Source organism: Nannobrachium achirus, assembly GCF_963921795.1.
Source record: "Nannobrachium achirus genome assembly, chromosome: 20".
In the NCBI taxonomy this organism is placed as follows: domain Eukaryota; kingdom Metazoa; phylum Chordata; class Actinopteri; order Myctophiformes; family Myctophidae; genus Nannobrachium; species Nannobrachium achirus.
In genome coordinates this window covers 8,969,194-8,992,664 of record NC_137827.1, presented here as the reverse complement: position 1 = coordinate 8,992,664, position 23,471 = coordinate 8,969,194, and the positions used below count along the sequence as shown (strand labels likewise).

The window sequence follows — 23,471 nt, the reverse complement described above, 5'->3', positions numbered from 1 at the left end:
AGAGGGGTTGAGGAAGAGAGTGGAAACGTTGAGGAGTGAGCAGTGGAAGCTTAATTACTGCCATGAGAATAGTGATGCATTTAATTTATTTTTTTCTCATAAAGAATTGAGAGAGGCCATTCAGGCCGGGGCCAACACTGCCCCAGGAAGAGACAGACTGTGCTACGAGATGTTTAAACATTTAAAAGACTCTGTGCTTGATGAGATAATAACACTGTTTAATATAATATGGGAGACAGGTAGCTTACCAGCGGAGTGGAAGCATGCAGTCATAATTCCAATACTGAAGCCAGGTAAAAATGCATCAAAGCCTGATTCTTACCGGCCTATAGCTCTGACGTCAGTTTTGTGCAAAATAATGGAACGTATAGTAACAAACAGGCTGGTGTATTTCTTAGAAACAAGAGGATGCTTTGTTGACTATCAAAATGGGTTCCGAATAGGAAGAGGCACAATGGACTCTGTAGCAGTCCTGGACTTGGAGATTAGAAAGGCCATGGTAAATAAGGAAGCTATAGTTGGAGTATTTTTAGACATTGAAAAAGCCTATGACTCCATGTGGAAAGAAGGAGTATTAATTAAACTGCATGATGCAGGAGTAAAGGGAAGGATGCTTAACTGGATAAAGGATTTCCTTATGGGCAGAACAATACAGGTGAGAGTGGGAGGGGCGTATTCCGAAACTGTGAACATAGAGAATGGCACTCCGCAGGGATCAGTTATCAGCCCAGTCCTCTTCAATGTTATGATTAATGATATTTTTAAAACAGTTGGGCAAGGATTTGGGAGGTCACTCTTTGCTGATGATGGGGCCATCTGGAGGAGAGGCAGGAATGTGAAGTTTTTGCTCAAGAAAACCCAGGAAGGATTAAATGTAATAGAAGAGTGGGCAAACAAGTGGAGTTTTAAAATTTCTGTATCTAAAAGTCAGTATATGATATTTGGGTGTAAAAGGAAAATCCCAGAAATAGGGCTAAAGTTGTACGGAGCTCCTTTAGAGCGGGTCAAGGAATTTAAATTCCTGGGAATGTGGCTCGATGAGAGACTCACCTGGAAAGTACATATAGGAAAAGTTGTGAGTAAATGTGAAAAGGTGATAAACATACTCCGGAGCCTGGCAGGGTGTGAATGGGGAGCTGAGAGGGGGACTATGCTCATGATATATCAGGCAATGATCAGGTCAGCAATAGACTATGGGAGCTTTGTGTATGGAGCTGCTGCAAAGTCCAACTTAGATAAGTTGGATGCCATACAGGCGAGAGCTCTAAGAACGTGCTGTGGGGCGTTTAGAACAACTCCCATCCCAGCTTTGCTCGTAGAAATGGGAGAGTGGCCGCTTAGAATTAGGCGCAATAAATTAGGGCTGCATTACTGGGCTAAACTAAAAGGATCCAGCCTGAGTCTCTCAGCCAAGTGCCTGCTGAATGAGAGTTGGGAGTTTGCTGCTGACGGAGGGAAAAAAAGAAATTTCTTAGCTGGGGCTGGAGAGTTGGCTGAGAGAGTTGGAGTGGATAAAGATAAAGTGGGCCTAGTACATGCTTTCTGGTCGATTGTACCAGTGTGGTTGCTCCCAGAGGCTATTGTAGATCTCTCATTGCTAGATAGGAAGCAGGAGGGAGGCATCACTAGCTCACAGGTTGACAGGTATCTAGAAGAGGCATGGGGGTCACACATGCAGGTTTTTACGGATGGGTCTAAGGACAGCCAAAAAGCAGGGTGTGGAATCTATGTTGTGGGCCCTCAGGTCCAGCAAGGCTTGCGTGTCACAAACGGGGCATCCGTCTTTGCCACAGAGATAATGGCCATAATCTGGGCATTATGGTGGATTGAACAAGTGAAACCCGAAAAAGTAGTGATATGCTCTGATTCAGCTGCGGCCTTGATGGCCCTGAGGAGTGGGACATCGAGAGCGAGAGCCGATCTGATAAACGAAGCTTTAATATGCTTAAACAAGATAGAGAAAGCAGGGTGTGATGTAGGCTTCCTTTGGGTCCCAGGGCATGCAGGTGTAGAGGGCAATGAAGTAGCTGACAAGTTGGCCAAAAACTCGCTACAGAGAGAGAACATAAATGTGAAAATCCCTTTGGGCAAGCCAGAATTCTATAGCACCATAAAAGAGGGGCTTGAGAAACAGTGGCAAGAGGAGTGGAACAATGAAGAGAAAGGGAGACTGTATTTCTCAGCGCAAACATCTGTCAAAAAGAGCATGGACATGGGGGGTGACAGAAGAGACTCTGTCAAACTGACTAGGCTAAGGTTTGGTCACTGTGGGCTAGCCAGCTGCTTGAAAACTGTTGGGAAACATCCAGATGGACTGTGTGAGTGTGGGAGAGCGGAGACTGTTGTGCATGTGCTACTTGAGTGTGAGAAATACAGGGAACAGAGGGCTCAGTTACGCAAAGAACTGGAGGATATTGGAATCTCTATCTTGGATTATAAATCACTGTTCAGTCAGCGAAAGGAGCATCATGCTGTGGAGAGGAGCATCCTGGCTTTCCTCCACAACGCAGACCTCTATCAGAGGATATAGGAACTCAAGGAGTGCAATACCACCCTGAACTGCGGAGGGCAGTAATACGCTAAAGCGTCAACACTGCCGGAAACCCCATTAGAAGAAGAAGAAGAAGGAAACGTTCTTTCTGCTCATTTCACGGACCTACATCGACTCACGCATTGGACTGAGGACATCAACAAGCAGCAGTTAATGTGAAGTGAAACATCGGATAAACTTGAATCATTGCATTAATGAACATGAATGTTGACATGCCGTCAGACGTGGACTCGTTCGGGATAGAAGAATGTCCCAGTGACGAGGAGAGGGCAGCCAGCAGGTTAGCAGCAACACCTTTTATTTAAACACGTCTGTAGCATGATGCTATGCTATGCTAATGCTAAACTAGTGCTAACATGTAAACAAACTTGGGACACTGGGGGTAAAGGCAGATGGATTGATTTGAATACTTTATTAACATTTAGAAAAGTACACGTGGTACTAATGGTGGTAAAAGGATAATTCTAAAAGCCCTACTCTGGCTTGTTGGTCCTGTGTATTCTACTGGGAGAATACCTGGGAGAAATACAACAATGTTCGAACACAGCAGCAAGATTTGTGAACTGTTGTAACAAAAGAAGGAAAGAAACAACCACCAGATAACAGATAAAAAGAATATCTTTCTCCAGATATGTTTCCATTCAAAGTGGATGGTACATACAGATAAAAAAAATATTGCCACAGATATAAAAAAAAAATATATATATATATCTGCCACAGATAAAATAATTATCTCTATGGCAGATATTTTTTTATCTGTATCTACCATCCACTTTGAATGGAAAAATATCTGGAGAAAGAGATATTTCTTTTATTTGTTATCTTAGAAATAGAACAATGACGTGGTGCTTGCTTTGGTCCCAGTTCAGAGGACGAGCTGGAGGTGCTGCTGAACGGCACTCCAGACCAGAAGAGGAAGCTGATCAGGGAGTATCTGACTGGAGAGAGTGAGTCCTCCAGTGGAGATGAGTTTGAGAAGGAGATGGACGCAGAGCTCAACTCCACCATCAGGACCCTGGAGGGCAGCTGGGGAGGAGCCACAGCCACACGCACAGGTCTGAGGAGTGCACGCTCACACACACACACACACACACACACACACACACACACACACACACACACACACACAACCCGAGGGATGCTAGTGTTCATGTGTTTTAGTTTTTCGTTACATGGGGGGACTTTTACATTTTGGGTGGCAATACCACTTAAGCTAAACTAAAGGTCTGTTTCATTGTATTTTGTCGCTCTGCTCCAATTTAAGGGGTGTGTATGTGTGAGAGAGAGAGAAGTGAGACTGAGACAGAGCAGTTGCAGCAAAAGGAAAAAGTTAATTTACTCTTCAATTCATAGAAACTTGGACAGACAAATGCAATGTGGAAGAAGAATAGTCAGAGATTTGGAGAAGAGGAGAGAAGTTGAGTTGCTTGTGCCAGTATTTATTGGTCTGATTTTTGATGGATCGGGGTTCCCTTTAGAAGTATTTACATTGAAGCCGGATAGTGTGTGTGTGTGTGTGTGTGTGTGTGTGTGTGTGTGTGTGTGTGTGTGTGTGTGTGTGTGTGTGTGTGTGTGTGTGTTGCCCTGGACAAGCTTGAAACGTATGACGGAACATACATTTAAACATTAGAAGATTTTGTCAAAGTCCCGGTTTGGGTGTTTGAAGATGGAAGATGGAGCCAGGTGACCAGATGGATAATGACACACTCACAATGTTTTTTGTCTGTCTGTCTGTCTGTCTGTCTGTCTGTCTGTCTGTCTGTCTGTCTTCCAGCAGAGCCAGTGGGACAGGCCATTGTCCCAGTGGGACAGTCCAGTGACCCAGTACCCCAGACTCTATATGACGATGTCTATTTTGACTCTGACTCTGACGAGGAAAACCGCCCAAGTACGTATTTATTTGTTCATTATAATGTTGGTTTAACTCTCTTAAAGCACTATGGTGCTATGTATGTAAATTAAGTTATTCCATCCGTGTCACTTTAGACTTGAACCTCTTTAACCATTATTTTATGCCTTAAACTATTGAAAAATAGCAGATATACAAGCTCACAGCGTGGCACTCAGTGCCGCGTGCGAACTTGTAGATCTGCTATTTTTGACCCGATTCTATAAATGTCTTATCTTTTTTTTAAATCAATGGTTCTCAAAGTATTTCATGTCAAAGGACCCTCAGAATTACATGTATTTGGCCGCAGACCCCCATCTCAAAATATGTTGTTCCAGGGACCCCCAGAAGCAGAGATTTGAGTTACAAAAGTTTGCTTTGAAAATAAGTCAAAGATTTGAAAAAATGTTGCGTAAGCATGTAGATCTGCTATTTTTCAATAGCTAAAGTATAAAATAATTACAGGTCTTAATGTGTTAATATTACGCAGCTCTTCAGATTTCCTAGCGCTTAGTGAAAGGGATTTTAAACATGACTCTTGTTAGATTCTCTTCTCTTTCTATTTCCAGGCAGTTCTACAGGAAAGAGGCGGAGCCAGCGGAGGATTCTGACCAATGATGAGCTGTTATACGATCCTGATGAGGACGACAGAGACCAGGCCTGGGTCGATGCCAAGAGGAGAGAGTACGACACGTTTCTCCTGTCTTATGCTCTGTCCAGACCGGCGAATTAGCGAAAGCGACGTGAATAAGCGAACCAAAAAGGCGAAGAATTCGCGATTCGCCTTTTTCCATACACACCAAAAAGCGACGCGAATATGCGTATGATATTCGCTTAATTCGCCTAAAACGAGGGGGTGATTATCTGCCTCTGGCGCAGGAGAATGGAGAAGAGAAGAGAGGAGAGAGTAGAACGGAGACAGGGTCCGGGGAAACAAATAGTACACGCGCTCCCTATTTGCGAGACGCGCTCTTCATATTATATCGCCTCTCTCTGAGAGTCTGCATGCAGTGCTTTTGGCCAGAGAGAGAGAGAGGGGAAGGGGAGCAGAGCGTTCACCGTTCCTCCTCCGCCCGTGTCCCTGCATACTGGCAGGTCCCCGCAGCAGCTGGTGGAAAGTAACTAAAAGTACATTTACTTGAGTAGCCTGTAGGCTACTTGTAGATGAGTCCAATTTCCAGTACTTTCTTTCTACTCCACTACACTTCGGATCCATTTGTATTTAATACCCAGCGATTTATTTTAAAACATTACAGTCTTTTTGCAGTTATAAATTAGCCTAAAACATACCATGCTTTTACCAGTAAATAATACATTCGAGTACTTTTTCAAAGCAGCCACGCTGCCACACAGAGAGAGACACGGAAAAGGAGAAAAACTCCCTTCCCCTCGGCCTCAATGTAACGTGAAGGTCCCTCCACCATTCTCTCTCTCTCTCTTGAAATATGGTAGAGTGAGCTTACTTTGATACAGAGAGAGAGAGGAATTCGCCTTTGAACGTTCACTTAATTCGACACAAGGGCGAATAAAAAACAGACGCCTTTTCGCTTTTTTTAAATTCGCGTTTGTTGTGGATGCTTCCATTGACTTTATAAGGTTTTAAACAAAAGGCGAATAATACGCTAATTCGCTATTCGCCAATTCGCCCTCTATGTGTACGGACCTTTAGACTTAGACAGATCTAACACACTGTTTAACTATCTAGAAGCTCAGGGATCTCCAAATATGGGCATAAAAGGGACAAGGACTGACATAGAGCATCGCAGTGAGGTGTCGGAAGCAAGCTGGCCATTCATATTTACCATAGGGTTTTTCATTATCAGCCACAAAGTCGTAGCAATTCAATGTACACTTACCACTAGGCTGGTGGTTGTAAAATGGTTCCATATGCTCCTGTAGAACCCCCGAGTATGTATGCAATCACTCTAGTTTGAGTAAAAACACGTTTTAATCCAGATCGCACGGAGAAGAACTGCATTTCCCATGCTGCTAAACGTAAAAACGACGTCTGTGATTGGTCTAGCTTCTTCTTCTTTCACATATCTTGCGGTTACCGCGGAAGTAGCTTACTGCCCCCTGTCTGCCCGGCAGATTATTGCACATCAGCAGAACTGCGTGAGCGAATACTTTCTTTTACAAATATGATGCACTGTGTTAAAGATGACGATAAGAGAGTCCACAGTGATGACAATCACTACATTTCAGGCCATATGCTGGCCTGGATAACTAAACTGAGCGTGATTTAAGGGCAAACAACAACAACATTCGCAAGGCATTCTGGGAGTGTAGTTTCCACGATTTTAAAGATAATGATGTACACAGTCTTGTACCCTGTCCTTTTTTTCAGCTTTCTAACTAATCTTTGCACTCAAAAAAATGTGAATATTGACATGATCCCTCTCCAGCCGAGGTGGCTTTGTCCAAGGCTTAAAAACGTTTAAATAAATACTTTATGAAATGTCTATGGAAGAAATGAATGCGGAAAACGCTTCCGACACCAGAGTGAGGACGGGGTGGGGCTTCAACTGCGATGCTCTATAGAGATCTCCATATATGGCCATTCATTTATTAAGTGAATTACATATACAATTCAAATGGTAAGACAGAATTAATTTGCAAGTGTGACTCACGTCAAGGCAACCACACTTGCAATTTCCAATTGCATCTTTCTAGTTGGTGTCCTGGGGAAACTTTATAGATTTCTAGGGTAACTTCTGGGGAAACCTTATTTATTACTAGGGTAACCTTTCCGCTGCCATTGGAAATGGCAGGGATAGGGAATCAATAGGGAATCAATTGGTGGAGCTTCACATGACAGTTAGCTTACTGTAGAATATAGTCAGCAACCACACTCGCTATTTTATTGAATACCTGGAGGCGGTGTCATTACTCTTATGTTATACCAAATCTTTATGGGTCAAGTTTATTCTCCTCAAAGAAATTAACAACAGTACAAAGGCATGGCCCTTAGCCAATGAGGAGCAGCCAAAGGGTAGATCTTTGTGCCCATACATGGTGTTCCATGCGAGCCCAGTCAGCCCACACTGTTTCGTAGGAACAGTATTTCTAGTTAGACAGCACACAGCCAAACAGTCAAATGGAGAGAGTATCCACGGCTTTCCAACGCTCCATAGTGCATTGCGCAGACGTTGTACCGAGCTTCCGGCGCCACAGCCGAGTGTGATTTACAAGCTCACAACGGGCTGCATCTGCGACGCGACGTGAGCTTGTATGTCTGCTGTTAAACCGGAAGTGTGGTCCAAATAATCTCCAGTAAACTCCAGTGGCAAGAGGTGGATAGTATCCATATCATGTGTCCTCCCCAAACGGTCTGGCCCCGAGTGCTGGGTGGGCGTTTTGCAGAATCAAGTAGAAGAACCAATCGCGGTCTGCCCTCAGCACCCTGTGTTCGACAGACGCTGATTGGCTCTTCCATTTTTGAAGCGGTGAAAGCCACTTCCAAGGAGTGGCTTTGTCTGTCCCGTACGGTCTGTCCCATAGGCTTCCAAGGAGTACCTTTTCCATGTGATGTGCGTCCAGAATTGAAGATTGGTCAAGCTTCACATGACAATTTGGCCCTCCAGACAAAATCATTCATTCATTAAGAATTCATAAAAATATAGAACTAAAACACATAGAAAGTATAGATCTAGAACACAAAATGTATAGCTCTAGAACACAGATTTCATAGCTCTAGAACACATAGAATAAAAATTCACTTCGAACCGAGGTTTGATTTTTGGTTTCTGCAGAATTTCCACCTAGAGTTTGGAGCCAGACCGGTCTGCAGAAGACACATGATAATGTGAATCCGCACGACCGGGATGGTTTACCAGGCAAATAGGCTACATAAAAGAGATGGACAGATCCAGACTTGATAGAATTGAGTATATAAAAAGCATTTTAATTAAATGGGGGAAAACATTGTCACACAGTGTTTCTTTATTTGGGGCTTTTATGCCTTTATTGATAGGACAGTAGACTGACAGGAAATGGTGGAAGAGATGGGTAGCGACATGCGGCAAAGGTTGTCTGGATCGGCAATCAAACCGGCGGCACCACCAGGCATCCATGCCTATGTGGCAATGCCTAAGTGGTATGCGCCTGGACCAGTAAGCCAGCGGGGACCCCGTCACACAGTGTTTCAAGAATATTTTATAATCTATAATCTGCCAACGCATTGTTGTGTGATGGGTTGTGAGCTCAGTTAGCTTTGCTATTTTTGCGCGACACTTTAATTATTTTTGCGTGACACTTAATATTAAATAATAGGAGTTAAGTGGTTAATCATCGATTTAGTCAATATGAAAAGTCTATTTACATTTACAGAGGAAGAAATAATCAATCGGAGCGCTCCCTACCTGGAGCGTGCATGTGACAATAGTGCCATGATACTATTGCGTAGTACGAACCTTCAGAATCCACCTCTGCATTCAGACCCCTCTCCTAATTCTGGCCATCACTGTCACATTTGACTTGCCTTGTTGGAAAGTGAAATTTCTCAGTAAAGTAAAAGAATCTCCTTGTATGTCTGTCTGTCTGTCTGTATTTTCCAGGTACAATGTAAAGCGTGCCAAGCTGTGTAAAGGACCTGTCCAGAGTCTGTCCAGCAGTGACGCTGTGCTCAACTGTCCCTCCTGTATGATCACACTGTGTCTGGACTGCCAGAGGTCAGAATAACCATCACAATATTAATAATTATGTGGATTTAACCAATTTAGACCGGTTACACCTATATGTTGTAACACCTTTCAATTCGAAAAATGAAAGTTGTTAGTTGTTGCCACTGTATGTATACTGGTCTATATAGCAACATTATCTATGTATACATAGATAATGTAAACTTAGGTCAGGAATTAGAAGCCATTATTAGAATTGACCTCATGTCTAAATCTCCCTGTTTTCTTGTGAAAAGACATATGACTGCATTTAGGTCAATATTCGCATAAGCTTACAGCACCTTGTGACGTGAAGGGATACCAATTTCATCCAATCAGGAGAGAGAACTCAGTCTCATACAGGATGAATAAGTGAAATCGGAAGAAAGTTTATTTTCTGTTAAATAGTGACAGGGAGACTCACTGAACAAACGCTCCATTGCAATGATTACTATCAGATTATAGAGTATAGAGCTTTTTCAAAACATACAGTATCACCAAAAACTAAATATGACTCTTGGAGAGTTCCTTTAACTGTCTCCTCTGCTGAAGGGACTCTGCATGTCCCACATGATGCCGCATTGATCAAATGTGATCTTTTTGTCTTTTTTGAATAAATATGGCTCTCTAGAGGTAATTAGGGGACTAATTATCTCCCTGCCTTTCGTTGCCCTTCAGTAACCAACCTCTGGAAACGGCTAATGCCAGAGTGATCATCTGTATATGTATTACTGTATATTTTAGCCTATTGGAACTTTTTAGCCTCCGACACACACTAGCATCATGTCCAGGGGGTGTAATTGTACATTGTGGTGGGGGGAAGTACTTGTATATCAAGCTACCTCACGCTACAGAAACAGGAGATGGGCTCCTGTCCCTATGCGCCACTTGGCTTGGGAACCTACTCGATTTATTATTATGTTATTGTTTTGCTATTATATTTGAATTGTGATATGTTATACTGTTGAGGTATCATGTTGTATTGTAATTGCATTGTGACATTGTAGTGTATTTTCTTCTGTTCCAGACACGACAGGTATCGCTCCCAGTACAGAGCCATGTTTGTTCTCAACTGCAGCGTCAACAAAGCTGAGGTGCTTCGATACAAAACACAAAACCACAGGAGAAACAGGAACAGGAAGAGGAAGAATACACCGGCAGCAGCAGCAGCAGCAGCAGCAGCAGCATCAACAACAACAGCAACATCAGAAGCATCGACATCGGAAGCAACAACAACAGCAGCAGCAGTGTTGGACTCAGACGAAGTCTACCATCCAGTCCTGTGTTCAGAGTGTTCCACTGAAGTGGCTGTGTTTGATAAAGACGAAGTCTATCATTTCTTCAACATCCTGGCTAGTCACTGCTAAACTAGATGGAATAAATGCCAGCACAACTTTGGACTGAAGTCAAACAATAACGACATGACAAACTTTCTGCGTTCAAGGCTCTAATTAGTTCGAAATTAAGAGAATAACACCAGCACTCTGTTCAATCTGTCCTTCAAATACTTTTATTTTTAAGTGAGAATAGACATTTTTGCCATGTTGCCTGCTAAACACACACCTGAACACTGGCTCTGCTCAACACAGTGTTTGTAATGTGTTTTGTAAAATCAGACTTTTGAGTTTGTTGAATCCAACACAGGTGAAGAGCTCCCATATCCTGACCCGGAAGAAGGGTCAGCAATACATCATGCGCTTCAATGAGAAAATGTTGTCCAAATTTAATCTACCCTGGAAAATGGAATAAAAGTCGACAACTACTGTGACAGACTTTTCTTTGTTTTGTTTTGGAGGATTTTGAAGAGGTCTCTGCTTGACGACCGACTAGTCAATAACATAGTGACAGTGAGTTCCTCTGGACTAAGGGATCTACACACCATCTTCCCTTGCTTTTATCAGTGGTTTGCAAAGTGCAATCCAGGGCGGTAGGGTTCCTTGAGGGCATTCTAAATGGACCCTTACAGGTCTGTAACTCAGAGTATAAAAATTTAACCAAATAGACCCTTAATCATGGTAGCCTGGGGTCCCCTTATGGGTCCATTTGGTTCCATTTGTATACCCTCAGAGTTATAGAGGTTCTTGAAATTAAAACAATTAGCGAAGTACTGATCTAGAGCGACTTAGTTCAAGATCAGTTAAGTTAACGTACTGTAATTAATTCTAGTCAGCTGAGAACAGGGCTGGAGGTAGCTCTGGTCCGAGTGTTAGCACTGCCAGGAATAGGGCTGTCACGATTATGACATTTTCTATGACTATTAATTGTCACTCAAATAATTGCGATTAACGATTTAATTGTGTTTCCGTCGTTGACAATTACACTTCTGTTTGGCTTGTAGGCTTTGAAGTTGCACATGGCAGATATGACACACAACCTAAATATACAAAGAAATGACTTACATATTTGACAACTGTATACTTGAAAAATTACTTTGATAGTGAAAATAGCTGATCTACATGCTCACAACGCATGCTCTACATGCTCGGCAAAGAGGTTTGGTGTAGAGGGGGAAAAGAGCAGACTAAGTACAGAGTGAAAGGTCAAGTTTAGAAAGTATTGATGGTTCAAGTGGTAAAATATCTGAAAACACATTGACATGAATCCAAAATACACTGATGATTGTGCTGTCAAACAATTAAACTATGGAATCTATGAACAGGTTGTGGGGGTCCCTGCTTAATCTCTCTCAACTAAGGGGTCCTTGACTGAAAACGTTGAAGACCCCTGATCTATAGGCATCACTGCTGTATGTTGGCCTTTCATATTGTCAAAAATAATCAGAATATGGTGCCCACATTTGGAGAGGTGAAAATAAGTGAACTCTGCAAAAGATTCATACTGTGTACTGTTAGTGTAATTGATTGATTCAGGGACTTGATGAGGAATCTACATCTGATGGTATCAGGCTTTCATTGCATTTCATTGCAATCACTGCAGAGTGAAAAGGGGAATCAGACAAATTAATCAAAATTATTAAGCCTGACTGGCAAAGGGAACTGTTTGAACAGAGTTTCAATAATGTTTTAAATTTATTATTTGAATATGAATCAAATATAAAAAAAAATACATCGTATGATTTAATGACTACTTTTAAAATATGATTTAATTACTACTTTTACTTTTATATTATATAGGCTAATAGGCCTATATAATTTGAATATGAAAATAAATAAAAAATACTGCCTATTATGATGACTGACTGCACTTAATCATAATACCTACAGGCATCACATGTAGTAGTTTTAACGGAAATAAATGTTTTGTTTTGTTTTTTGACAATCTCAAATGTCAGTCAGATCGACAGCTACTACGTCAGTGACCAATCCTAGGTATCTGCGCTGTAAACTTTGAACAAGGGAACGAAGCGAACCGGCGACGTCACTGACCACACCTTGGTGTGTGTACTGTGTGAGTTTCAACACCAGGAAGTGAAATCCCATTCTGATTCCACAGAAAGGAGAGAGAAACAACAAGAAGGATCAAGAAGCAAGAAGTCTAATCTTCTCTTCGCTGATCACCGTTGCAGTTTGAGAGCAGTTTAAAAGCAGTGAACAACAACACGGTGCAGTGATGGCGCTGGGAGACTGTTGGAAGCAGCTCTCATGGTTTTATTACCAGTATCTGCTGGTCACAGCTCTGTACATGTTGGAGCCCTGGGAGAGGACGGTCTTCAGTATCCTTTCTTTTATAACATGCTAACTGTTAGCCTAGCATTGATTGTGATCCAAATGAGGAAGCTCAGAACTTGCTTTGGCTGAAAAGGACAAAATGTATTAGAGGACAAAACTGTATTATGGCCCTGTAGTCATAGGATGCTAACGTGTAGCCTCAATGTGTGGCTTAGCAGTTTTGTTACTTGTTTGTGTCTGGAAGACAATGATTTAAAGTGCTAAAAGTGATGTTTTGTTCAACTGTTGAATCTAATTACTGTGTATTAATCATTGAGAGTGTTTGTTCAGTAACTATGGTCTCTGCAGCTCTTTAGTAAAACAGAAAATACATTTTCAGGTGGGTCACTAATTTAATCCAATCAGGAGTGAGTAATACATAAGCTTAAACGTTGTTGTTGTTCCAACTGTTCAGCTCATTTGTTTATTTTGTGTTTTCAGTATGAGTTGAATGAGTTCCCTCGCCTGAAAATACAGATTGGAGAGCTGAAGAGACCACTGTCACTGAACAAACACCTAATGATTACTTTTATAGCTATTTAACTTGTGTTTAATCACTTACACCTCCCTTAATATGTGTACACATCTAAGATGTTATCTTATAGAATTGCTGATATGGGCTGTACTACTGACTATAGTAGCCTACAGTTTTAGATTGTGTTGCTGTCGGGAAGAAACCTCCTATCTCAATTATTGTACTTTTTGTTTGCTGAAACCGTCCCCAGATTCCGAGTCATACATAGATATGTCATACATCACTGCTGTCATAGATCAGTGCTTCTCAAACTTTTAAATTTCAAGGTCTCCTCTTAACTCTTGACAGTTTGCAAATGGAACCAAATGGACCTGTTAGGGTTCATTTGGTTCCATGTGTACACTGTCAGGCCGGCTACAGACCTAAAGGGCCTCCCAGACGAAATGCGATATTGCATCAGATCAGATCTCGTCCCCGGGGGTTTATCGGTGATCATTTCAAACGACAGCGATCCTCTGTCTTCAATTCGGGCCCGGTATATCCCGCTGTGCCAGTGAAATATCTGATACCTTTTCAATTGAGCCAGATATCCTGGATGACCACCCCTAGCGATCTCGGGCCAGAGTTGAGTGGGGAAAAAGTTTAATTTTATTTTTTCTGGCAGTTGATTGAATAAAGAAACAAGGCTCCAGCCTCCACGGAAAGACAAAGTGGCAGCGGTTCTCAAACTATGTGTGCCATGGGCTCGCACATTGCCGACCATACTACTGTGTATAACGTGTATTTGCCCTTCAACTATAACATATATATTGTTTTTTATGAGACAAGCATTGTAATTAGGCTATGCTCCCAAATCCATTTTATTACCTTCTGTTCGCATATTCAATGAGTCCCGCAGTGCAACACCAAACAAAACAAGAAAAAAGAAACTGCGTTTGAAATTGCCTACTTTCCAGTATGATTTCAGTTACTTTACATTCCGTCCGTCTTTCAGGAGATTCTCTAGTCTCTCCATCCCCGCACTCTTCTGGAATGGTGCAGATTGTGGGCAACTCCAATATTTGTATTTACATTATAATAAATATTGGCGCTGTGGATTCTGTGTTTCTCGAACATTTCAAGGTCTCCCCCTTCAACTCTTTACAGTGTAGGCCTACAAAATACTATTGCAATGTGCATCAAATGACAGCTCCGTCGCGCGCTGGTCATCAACTGCTTTTTTTTCCTTTTCTTTTTTTGCGCAGCCTCTCTACAAGGCACGCATGGTGCTTTCATCAGTGCTGCCAATTAAATATTATAAAACGGCGAAATTAAACAAATATATTCGCTATAAGAGTCTCTCTCTCTCTCTCTCTCTCTCTCTCTCCCCCTCTCTCTCTGTCTGTGACATATTTGTAGCTATAATGCAGTATTGATACTTTTACTTAAGTAAAGAATGGGAGTACTTTTTCCATCACTGCTCAAATTAACTGTTCATCAGCGTGAATGCTTTCAGGTGTGTATCTGATCAATAGGAAATTGCCCATTACATTCTGAATGACATCAAAGCGACATGTTGTGATGTGAGCGTCTTGTGAGCATGCGAGAGAGTTTGAACTTGATGTAGTGCGCTACAAACTAGGTCAGATCAATAATTAGCGCATCAGTTCCAGCTGGTGGTCGCTGCAACAGCTGACTGGAGTAAAACAAATTTTCAAAAAGTTTGTCTGCATGACTAGGTAGCCTATTAAGTCAGATATTGCATCTGAAAGGGGCAGTGGTTCTCAAACTATAGGCCTATGGTTCCCGAGCCAACGTGGGATCGCGGAAGGTCCCATGGGCTTTGCCGACCAATATAAATAAATAATGAATATATTGTTGTAACCAAAATGGGTCATTCCAGAATTGGAGGACATTTTACCTCTCCATTAAAAATGTGAACTACCTCTCCATAATAGTGTATAAAGAAGGTAGCTAGTACAGGTAGTGACAACATACTGTACTGTAGACAAGTGCAGTGGTTCTCAACCTGTGGATCGGGAGCTTAATGATGGAGATGGTAACCAAATGGACCCTATATTAATCTTCTTGAGGGCAGGAAATGGGTTGTGATTTTATAATATTAAAATGACGAAATTAAACAAATATATTCGCTATCTAACGTCAGTTTAATTGCCATTTGTTTAATGTTTTGACAATGAGGGTGTCCCAGGTGATTCCCAGCTTTAATGATGGAGATGGTAACCAAATGGACCCTATTAATCTTCTTGAGGGCGTAAAATGAAACCGCCGTATGGCTACATTTGGTTTCATAATTCATAATCATGCGTGTTGAAATATTAGCGCTCACGACATTTTGATCTTGTGTTGTATGTCTTCCATTTCCGACAAGCAAGCAAGCGAGACATCTGGCTCTGCATGACTCCTAGATATTAAGTTAACTATAAAAATAAGAACAGATATTGCATCTGTGATAAAAGTTTAAAGTGGAAAGGATCCCAGCGCGCGTCTCGCTCCTCTGGTAGCCGGTGTAAATTGTATAGCCTACCTTTTACGCATAGTTAAGAAGGGCATAATAATGCAGTCGTCCAGTATGATTTCATTCACTATACATATTTTAAAAGATTACAGTCTCCATCACTGCCACTCTTCTGGAATGTTGCGGTTTGTACGCAAACTTTCGCAGTGTGCAATGAGAGTGTCGCATCTCCAATATCATTGATTTAATAAAATCCATTGCCTCATCCAAGCCTTCAATCAACTGTCCAAAAAGGAACATTTACCTGTAGGGTTCACTTGGTTCCATACACTGTCAAGTTGCAGAGAACAGATCTGTTATTTTGGGAACATTAACCATGCTGCGCATTTTGATGACCAAATAATCCTGTGTGCACTGTAATATTACGTGGGAATGATATTTGAACAATAGCCTAAATTGCGTGGTGTTAATGAGTTGTACAACACCAAACAGAACAAGAAAAAAGACCACACGTAGTAAAAAAGAAGAAAAAAAATCCCAAGGAATGTAGCCTATGTCTCTCTGACTTTGAGTATGATGACATTATATGAATAATAATGTGGCATATAGCATCAACCAGCATTTTAACGGCAACCAGCCAGACATTAAACAGACATGAGCTTAATCAGCTAATAGCAATTATGAATGTCCAAACCTCGCCGTTGTGTGCGTGCAGTCGCAGAAAAAAAAAAGTTTAACCCTCTCGCTTTTTTTTACTGTCCCACCACCTCATCCAAGCATATAGAATAGGGACAGGCCTAGGTTCCTCAATATCATTTAGCTGGGGACCCCCTGGAACTCCCCAAGGACTGGCGGTCCTCTTTGAGGAGAATGAGGACCAATGAACAAACTGACAGCACGAGAGACGCAATGACGTGCCCGCAGCCCGCGCGTAAAAGTAAAAAAAAAATAAAGGAATGCAATGGAATGTCTCTTGAGTATTACATTATATGAATAATGTGGCATAGTAGCATCAACCACCATTTTAACCAGCAACCAGCCAGACATTACACAGACATGAGCATAGGCTATGTCTATATAGCAAGATAGAGCAGAAGAGAACTTCAACTCCGCCAAATGACTGCGCAGAAGAAAAAAAAAGGAAAAAAAAGAACGCTATAGGCTATAACGTTTTTGAACAAATGATTACAACATTTTAGGGAGAAAGTAGGCTAAAGTAAAAAGTAAGTAGGTAATAATAATAATAAAAGTGTAGGCTATTCTATTGTGAGGTGACAGAATAGCCTACACTCTGCGCAGCCTAAAAAAAAGGGAAGAGCTGGCTTCATATAATCTGAAGCAATCCCGTGAGCTCATTCAGACGACATTAATTGTAAAGGATTCCTACCCGATGACCCGACAATATCAAGCTTTTTTGATATTATCGTGAGCGCTCCCGACGAGTCCCGATGTCATAAAAAACTAATTAACATAATCCGTTCGTGTCGGGGTACCGTTCAGAGTGAAGACCGATTCCGGGGCCGACCGAACGATTTTCCCGGGGATCATCCCGACAATCGGCCCCGGGGGAATCGGCCCCGGGATCGGCCCAGTGTGCACGGGGCTTAAAGGCACAAAAACGAGTGCGTGTCGTGTGGGGGAGGCGGGGGGCAGGCACAGCGCAATGCATTCCGGATGGGAGTCGAGTGGTTTGAAGTCGAGTGCGAGTCGTGTGGTGTTGTGTGGTTGCGTCCAACTTGCTCACGACTCGCACTAGACTTCAAACCACTCGACTTCCATCCGCAATGCATTGTGCTGTCTCTGCCCCCCGCCTCCCCCACACAACTCTCACTCAACTTGTGCGTTCCAGTCTGATTGCAGCCTCAGAGTTACAGACTTGTATGGGTCCATTTAAAGCCCCTTTTCCACTGGCCCAACACCACACCGCCCACTTGTGCCAGGTTTTCCACTACAAGGACCTGGGTAGAGTGGTGTCAAAGTAGTGGTACTAAACGTGGTACTAAAAAGTATCCATCTGAGCTAGGCCAAACAGGTCCAAACACTTAATGACTGATCACTCACTGACTTTTCATTTAGACCACCAGGATATAGTTGGAATACATGATAATAGATTATATTGTGTTATAACCACTATTATAATCTATTATAGTGTATTATAATTATCATAGTAATACATTAATACTTTATAGTGTATTTCACAGTTATAATCCATTAGTGTATTATAATTTAGGATAGTTGTAATTTATATTGTATTATAATCACAGTTAAAAGGGTAAATGTGTTTCTTACCGATAGGTGTAATGGAACTGTGTAGATATTTTTATGTGGTGTGGTACTAAAGCTGCAGTCGAAAAGGGGCTTTAGACCCCCCTAAAGGAACCCCCAGAGTCCCTGGAATTCACTTTGAGTCATAGATGACTGTGATAATATGCATCTATGACTGCTGTCACAGGCTGGTCACATGAAGTCAGAGGTCCACATTGGAGCCAAGCTGTTCGAAATACACTGTTATTTATTATTGTCTGGCAGAAACCTCTTATATCCATATTCTAACTTTTTGTGTTTATTTGCAAAGTAACGCCTTACAACATGATCACTTCAGTGTCACACAAAAGCATTACAAAAGGAGCAGATCTGCCAGCTCGAAACGTGGAGCAAAGTGCCACATTTTGTTGCAGATCTGCTACTTTTACATTTAGATCCTGAGAAGTAGCAGTTTTAGACACCCGACAGCAACTACATGTAAAATCTAGAATTCAGCTTTCGCGTTGTGTGTAAATACAACCACACATACGTTTGAAGTCACATTTATCCAAGTGACATCAAATCCTGGTTCATCTGCTTTTCTGTTGAATGAGATTTGAACAGTTGAACTCAAATATCAGTGTTACTGTTGTTGTTGTAGTTTGTACTCTTAGTTTAAAAGTGTGTTGTATGCGGTCAGGTGGATGTTGTTGTTGACACAGTTAGTTGGTGCTGCTGTGGACTATAAAACTGTGTTTGTCTCTTATAACCACTTAAACCCCAGAGACGATCTGTTATTTTCAGTGAAAGCCTTCCCAACAAAACAGAAAACAGAAAATACACTTGTATAGGTACCTGTGGGACTCCATTCAACCATTAGGGGGTTTTTAGCCGTTAAAGCCTGCTTTCTCTCGGTCGTCCTCAGACAAGCTTCCATCGGAGTCTCCAATCTTTCCGGTTCTCCATACACCCGGCCAGCTCCAAAGAGCTTTCAGCTCCCGCATCCTTCTTCAGGACGTCCACATACGTTAACGCAGAACGTCCTCGCGATCGATGCCCGCGCGTTGGTTCCCACAGGACCAGCCTGCTGGCCGGGAGCTCCCGATGTCTGTGGCAGTGGCCGGCCAGCTTCATCCTCCTAGCTGCTACCTTCTTGCTGAGCTTCGGCAGTTGCCTGTACAGGTCCACTGCACTCAGCATACTACAACCTAGGGCTGATAATAACCAAAACCGATATTCTTTCTTATATATCAATGAATAGACAGTGGTAGACACAAAAAGGGAAGAAATGAAATTTTTCACAATTGACTAAATCGGTTCGTCTGAATACATAATTACATATTTTTGGTGGGATAACGGTTCATTAATCGGGACGCCTGCCTGAGTCTGTGGGAAAAAAAGCTTGTTGCAGCCTTCAGTCAAAGATGCGCATGACTGAACACATTTGCTCTTGAGGGGAAATGTTGCTCCTCCTGTCTCTCTCTGTGTGTACATAGAAATGTAAATATTGTTCTTTAACTGCGCTCCTCAGACTCGCTGCTGGTGTCGGTAGCAGGCATGGCCGTTTACACTGGCTATGTGTTCATGCCTCAGCACATCATGGCCATCCTGCGCTACTTCCAACTGGCCCAGTGACCCCGCCCCCACACACCGCCTGGACCAATGACCACGCCCACACTACTGTACCTGACCTCCTTCTGGACCAATGAAACGGGCCACACACCACCACCTGAACTGACCCCACCCGAATCACCTGTGTGCCTGGCTAGACCAGCGGTTTTCCTCCTAGTGGGTGGTCTGTGGACGCACACCCCAGGGGTCCTTTGAGAGCGTTCCAGGACATCCCCAGCTAAAATTTGATCGATTTCTCACCCCATGGAGACTTGAGTTCAATAACATTTATTTTGTTTTAATCGCATTCCCAAGCCAATCATTTGAAGAGACTCTTTGTAGGACCCATCAAGAATCGATCCTAACCCTACATTTATTGAAATCAAATTATTGTCTTAGGAATGCGACAAATACAAAAAGATATCAAGTTTCCATGGCATGAGTAAAAATGACATTTTGGGGGTGAACTACTCTTTTAATAAAACATCAAAAAATCTGTTTTACCACTTTAACCCATATATAATACTGCGGCTATATGTGACACGTGAGCTTGTAGATTTCAGCAAATCTTGGAAGTGCAATATTTTATTTTTTAAAACATTTTAACAACACACATCCTCCCACACAAAGATATCTTCAGATGGGGGTCCACAGGCCAAATGCATATCAAATTGGGGTTCCTTGCCATGAAAACGTTTGAGAACCGCTGGGCTAGACCGCTGTGTGTCTGTTATGAATATGGTTGGGGTGGAGGTACTCACTCCTAACTACTGTACTTTTCTGAACCTCTCCCACGTTGTTAAGCTGCTGCTGTGAGGATATGGAGGTCTGGACCTGGTCACATCACTGACTTCCTGAAGGGTTGTTTGCTGGATTCGCAGCATCTTTGATTTTATTTTTTATTTTTCTCCTGCTGTGATGACGTGTCACACTGCACACAAAAAATGTCTCTAAATGACATGAGACATTCAAGCGTTGGCGTCTGTGAGGAAGGAGCGATGGAATGGATCCAATATCGCTGGAGTTGTATTGCTGATTGATTGATGGCTCATTGGAACTCCTCCGCGATTATATGAAAATATATTTTTATGATATGTGTTCCACTGCTTCTGAAATATCCTTTCATGACTATATAATCCCACTGCTTTAACTCCAGGAAATTGTGACCCTTCAAAATGGCATATCTTTCTCACGAGGTGTGTTTATAATCTTGCCTTCATATTTGTAAAGTTTTGTAGTTTCGTGTATATATTAAGACTTATGACTTATATATATATATTATATTATTACTATCTGGCAATAACAACTGTAATAATGACATATTTTCGCATCTTAAAAAGAAAAGAGTTGACTATCAGAACAATATAAGAAGTTATCAAGTAGATAGGGGCTATCACTGATGTGTGTACAGAGTTAACATGAATGTATAGCATCGGAATTATTTTTTTATTGCCAGGAATGTTTTGCACATAATGAGGACTTTGTTTCTGTGAGGTTGGTGCATTAACACTGAAAAAAGACAACATTAAACAAGACAGACTCTTAATGACGGCCCGGCCTCACTTGTCCCATCTTTAGCTATCAATGTGTCACCTTGCTAATTAATGGCCTATGTAAATGTTTTTTAAATGTATCAGAAAATAGAAAAAGGTTAACCAAACAAACAACATGAATATAAAATATTAAGTCACATTGTCTTTGATTTAGGCCCTCTTGTCAGGCCATTAAATTACAGGGGTGGAACCATAGAGTTATAATATTAAGGGTGGAACATGATCTTTTCAATAAGGATATAGGCAATTTTAGGTGGTCAGTGTTTTGAATAGCTGATTTAGTCAGAAATATAGATTTCTTCCCATGGACCTTTGAGGGAAATTCAATTTAGCTGCCTTGGAGTTACAACGTTAACATTCATCATTATTGGGAAAGAAAAACAAACAAAACGACAAATAAAAATAATAAGTTAGGAAAGGGAAAGCGAAGCGACGTGTTGTGTGCTTGTCGATCTGCTTTTTTTCCACTAGTTTGGTTCCCGGGCAAACGTCTACTCTAATGTCTCTTTCGGGTCTCGACCTGAAAAGTTTGGGAACTGACAGCAGTAGATTCATTAAAGATAACATTGATCTAGTGACTAGATTCATTGAAGACCAATGTCTTTAATTAATCTGTTGATATAGACTACATTATATAGTGACAACAATAGATTAATTAAAGACAAGTCAATACAATATACAGTAAGTCAATATAAAGACAACAGAAGTTTGATATTGTTTTTGAAATCAACTTTTTTTTAATCGAAAGGCACATTATGGGGATGTGTGGACCTTCATATTTGGATGGTACATACATTCATTATAGACAACATTGATCTATTCTAGTCAATATAAGGAGAGAGAGCAGGTGTTTGATACATTTTTGGAAATATTTTAAACTGGAAGTGTAGAGGCAAATATGGGGATGTGTGGACGACGTCCATACTTGGACATCAGTGTTGACGTCACAGCGAGCCAACACAGACTAGACATCTATGATGAGCAGTCATATCTATCATGTATGACTCCAGAATTGGGCAAGGTTTCTGCAAATCAAAAGTTTAAAATATGGAGATATTAGGTTTATTATAGTATTACATTAACTATTGTCTTCAAGACTTGACCCTGTTGATCTACATTGGTCTAGTCACTACTAGACCATTGATCGCCAGGGTCCCAGGGACAAACAATCATATCAAATGGGGGTCTGTGGTGTATTCGTTGCTGTTGGGAAAAAACCTCACATCTCCATATTCTTAAAGTTGATTAGCTGTCCTCCATTAAGAGCGTAGGCCTATTGAATAGCAGTTGGACCAAATTATAACCACCAGTTGAGTTACATTTGCAGTATGTTCTGTTATCTTTATTATAATATTGACTTATGTGCCTTAGTTGTAAGTAGTATGTAGGCCTATGTAACTTTCCTCTTCCACCGCAAGGCTATTTGACCCCGGGTCTCATTTTGGGCTAATAGAGCCTGTCAACTTGTTCATCTAAAGGGATAAATTGAATCCTAGGTCGAAATGTGTCAAACCAGAAACAGGTTTGTTTGTGTCAAAGCCAAAGGTCATGTCTCACGTAGACATGGGATAGCCTATAATGTCTCAATCGATGAGCAGGGGGACAAAATACAACCACCCGATTGTTATACTGTATCAACATACAGATTGGACAGAATTACATTTTATTAATAAAATAAAAAAGGTGCATAGGTGCATCATGCTTATGACTTGAGCTGTGAATAGCTATCAGGCCCTGATAGATCAGGCCTTGTATTTGTTACTAAATACTGCCATCTTGTGGGTGATGGATATAGCTGCTTCTTTTTCATGTATCAGGGCAAAACAGTGATCTCTAGTCACCTGTCACCACAATGTGTCATGTCACGGGGACTGCCCATAAGTCCTACATATCACTATGAATAGGCTAAATAATGATAATAATAAATGATAGAAAAGGCTGTTGTTTTCAGCTGTTTCACATTCTCATCACACACAGGTCAGCATCAGTTTACAGTACACTGATGACGTCAACGTCACGTCACACCAGCGAGTTTCCCGTCCCGTCGGCGAGTTTAGAAACTCTAGGCTTGCTAAGGGAAACCACGCCCCGCACTCATTTTTGAAGCTTGTGATTGGCTGAACCGGAGGTTGGGAGCGCTCCGTTGTAGTCACTTGGACCACGCAAGGTGCACCAAAACCCAATTATTATTGCGTTTATCGTGCGCTTGCCTGGGCATAAATAGAACGATTGCATTCACCACGGCTTCGTAACTCGCGCGGCGCTCCGCCTGGCCCGCTCTTCGCGGCCACTCGCGCCTGCGGCGCTCGGGCGCGAAGAGCAGGACCAAGGTCCGCTGGCCTTCGCGCCGCTTGCAATGTCGTGG

General features: G+C 41.8%; 1 protein-coding gene across 1 annotated transcript; it reads left to right on the top strand.

Moving 5' to 3' along the window:
* Window positions 1-2,685: 2,685 nt before the first annotated feature.
* Window positions 2,686-11,458, top strand: LOC308305368 (E2F-associated phosphoprotein-like). The gene is given in 8 exon segments (XM_080750152.1): window positions 2,686-2,831; window positions 3,416-3,606; window positions 4,326-4,439; window positions 5,009-5,123; window positions 8,996-9,109; window positions 10,125-10,256; window positions 10,258-10,343; window positions 10,346-11,458. Coding segments are annotated over 8 exon segments (957 nt in total). The 5' UTR covers window positions 2,686-2,745; the 3' UTR covers window positions 10,465-11,458.
* The last annotated feature ends 12,013 nt before the right edge of the window (window positions 11,459-23,471 follow it).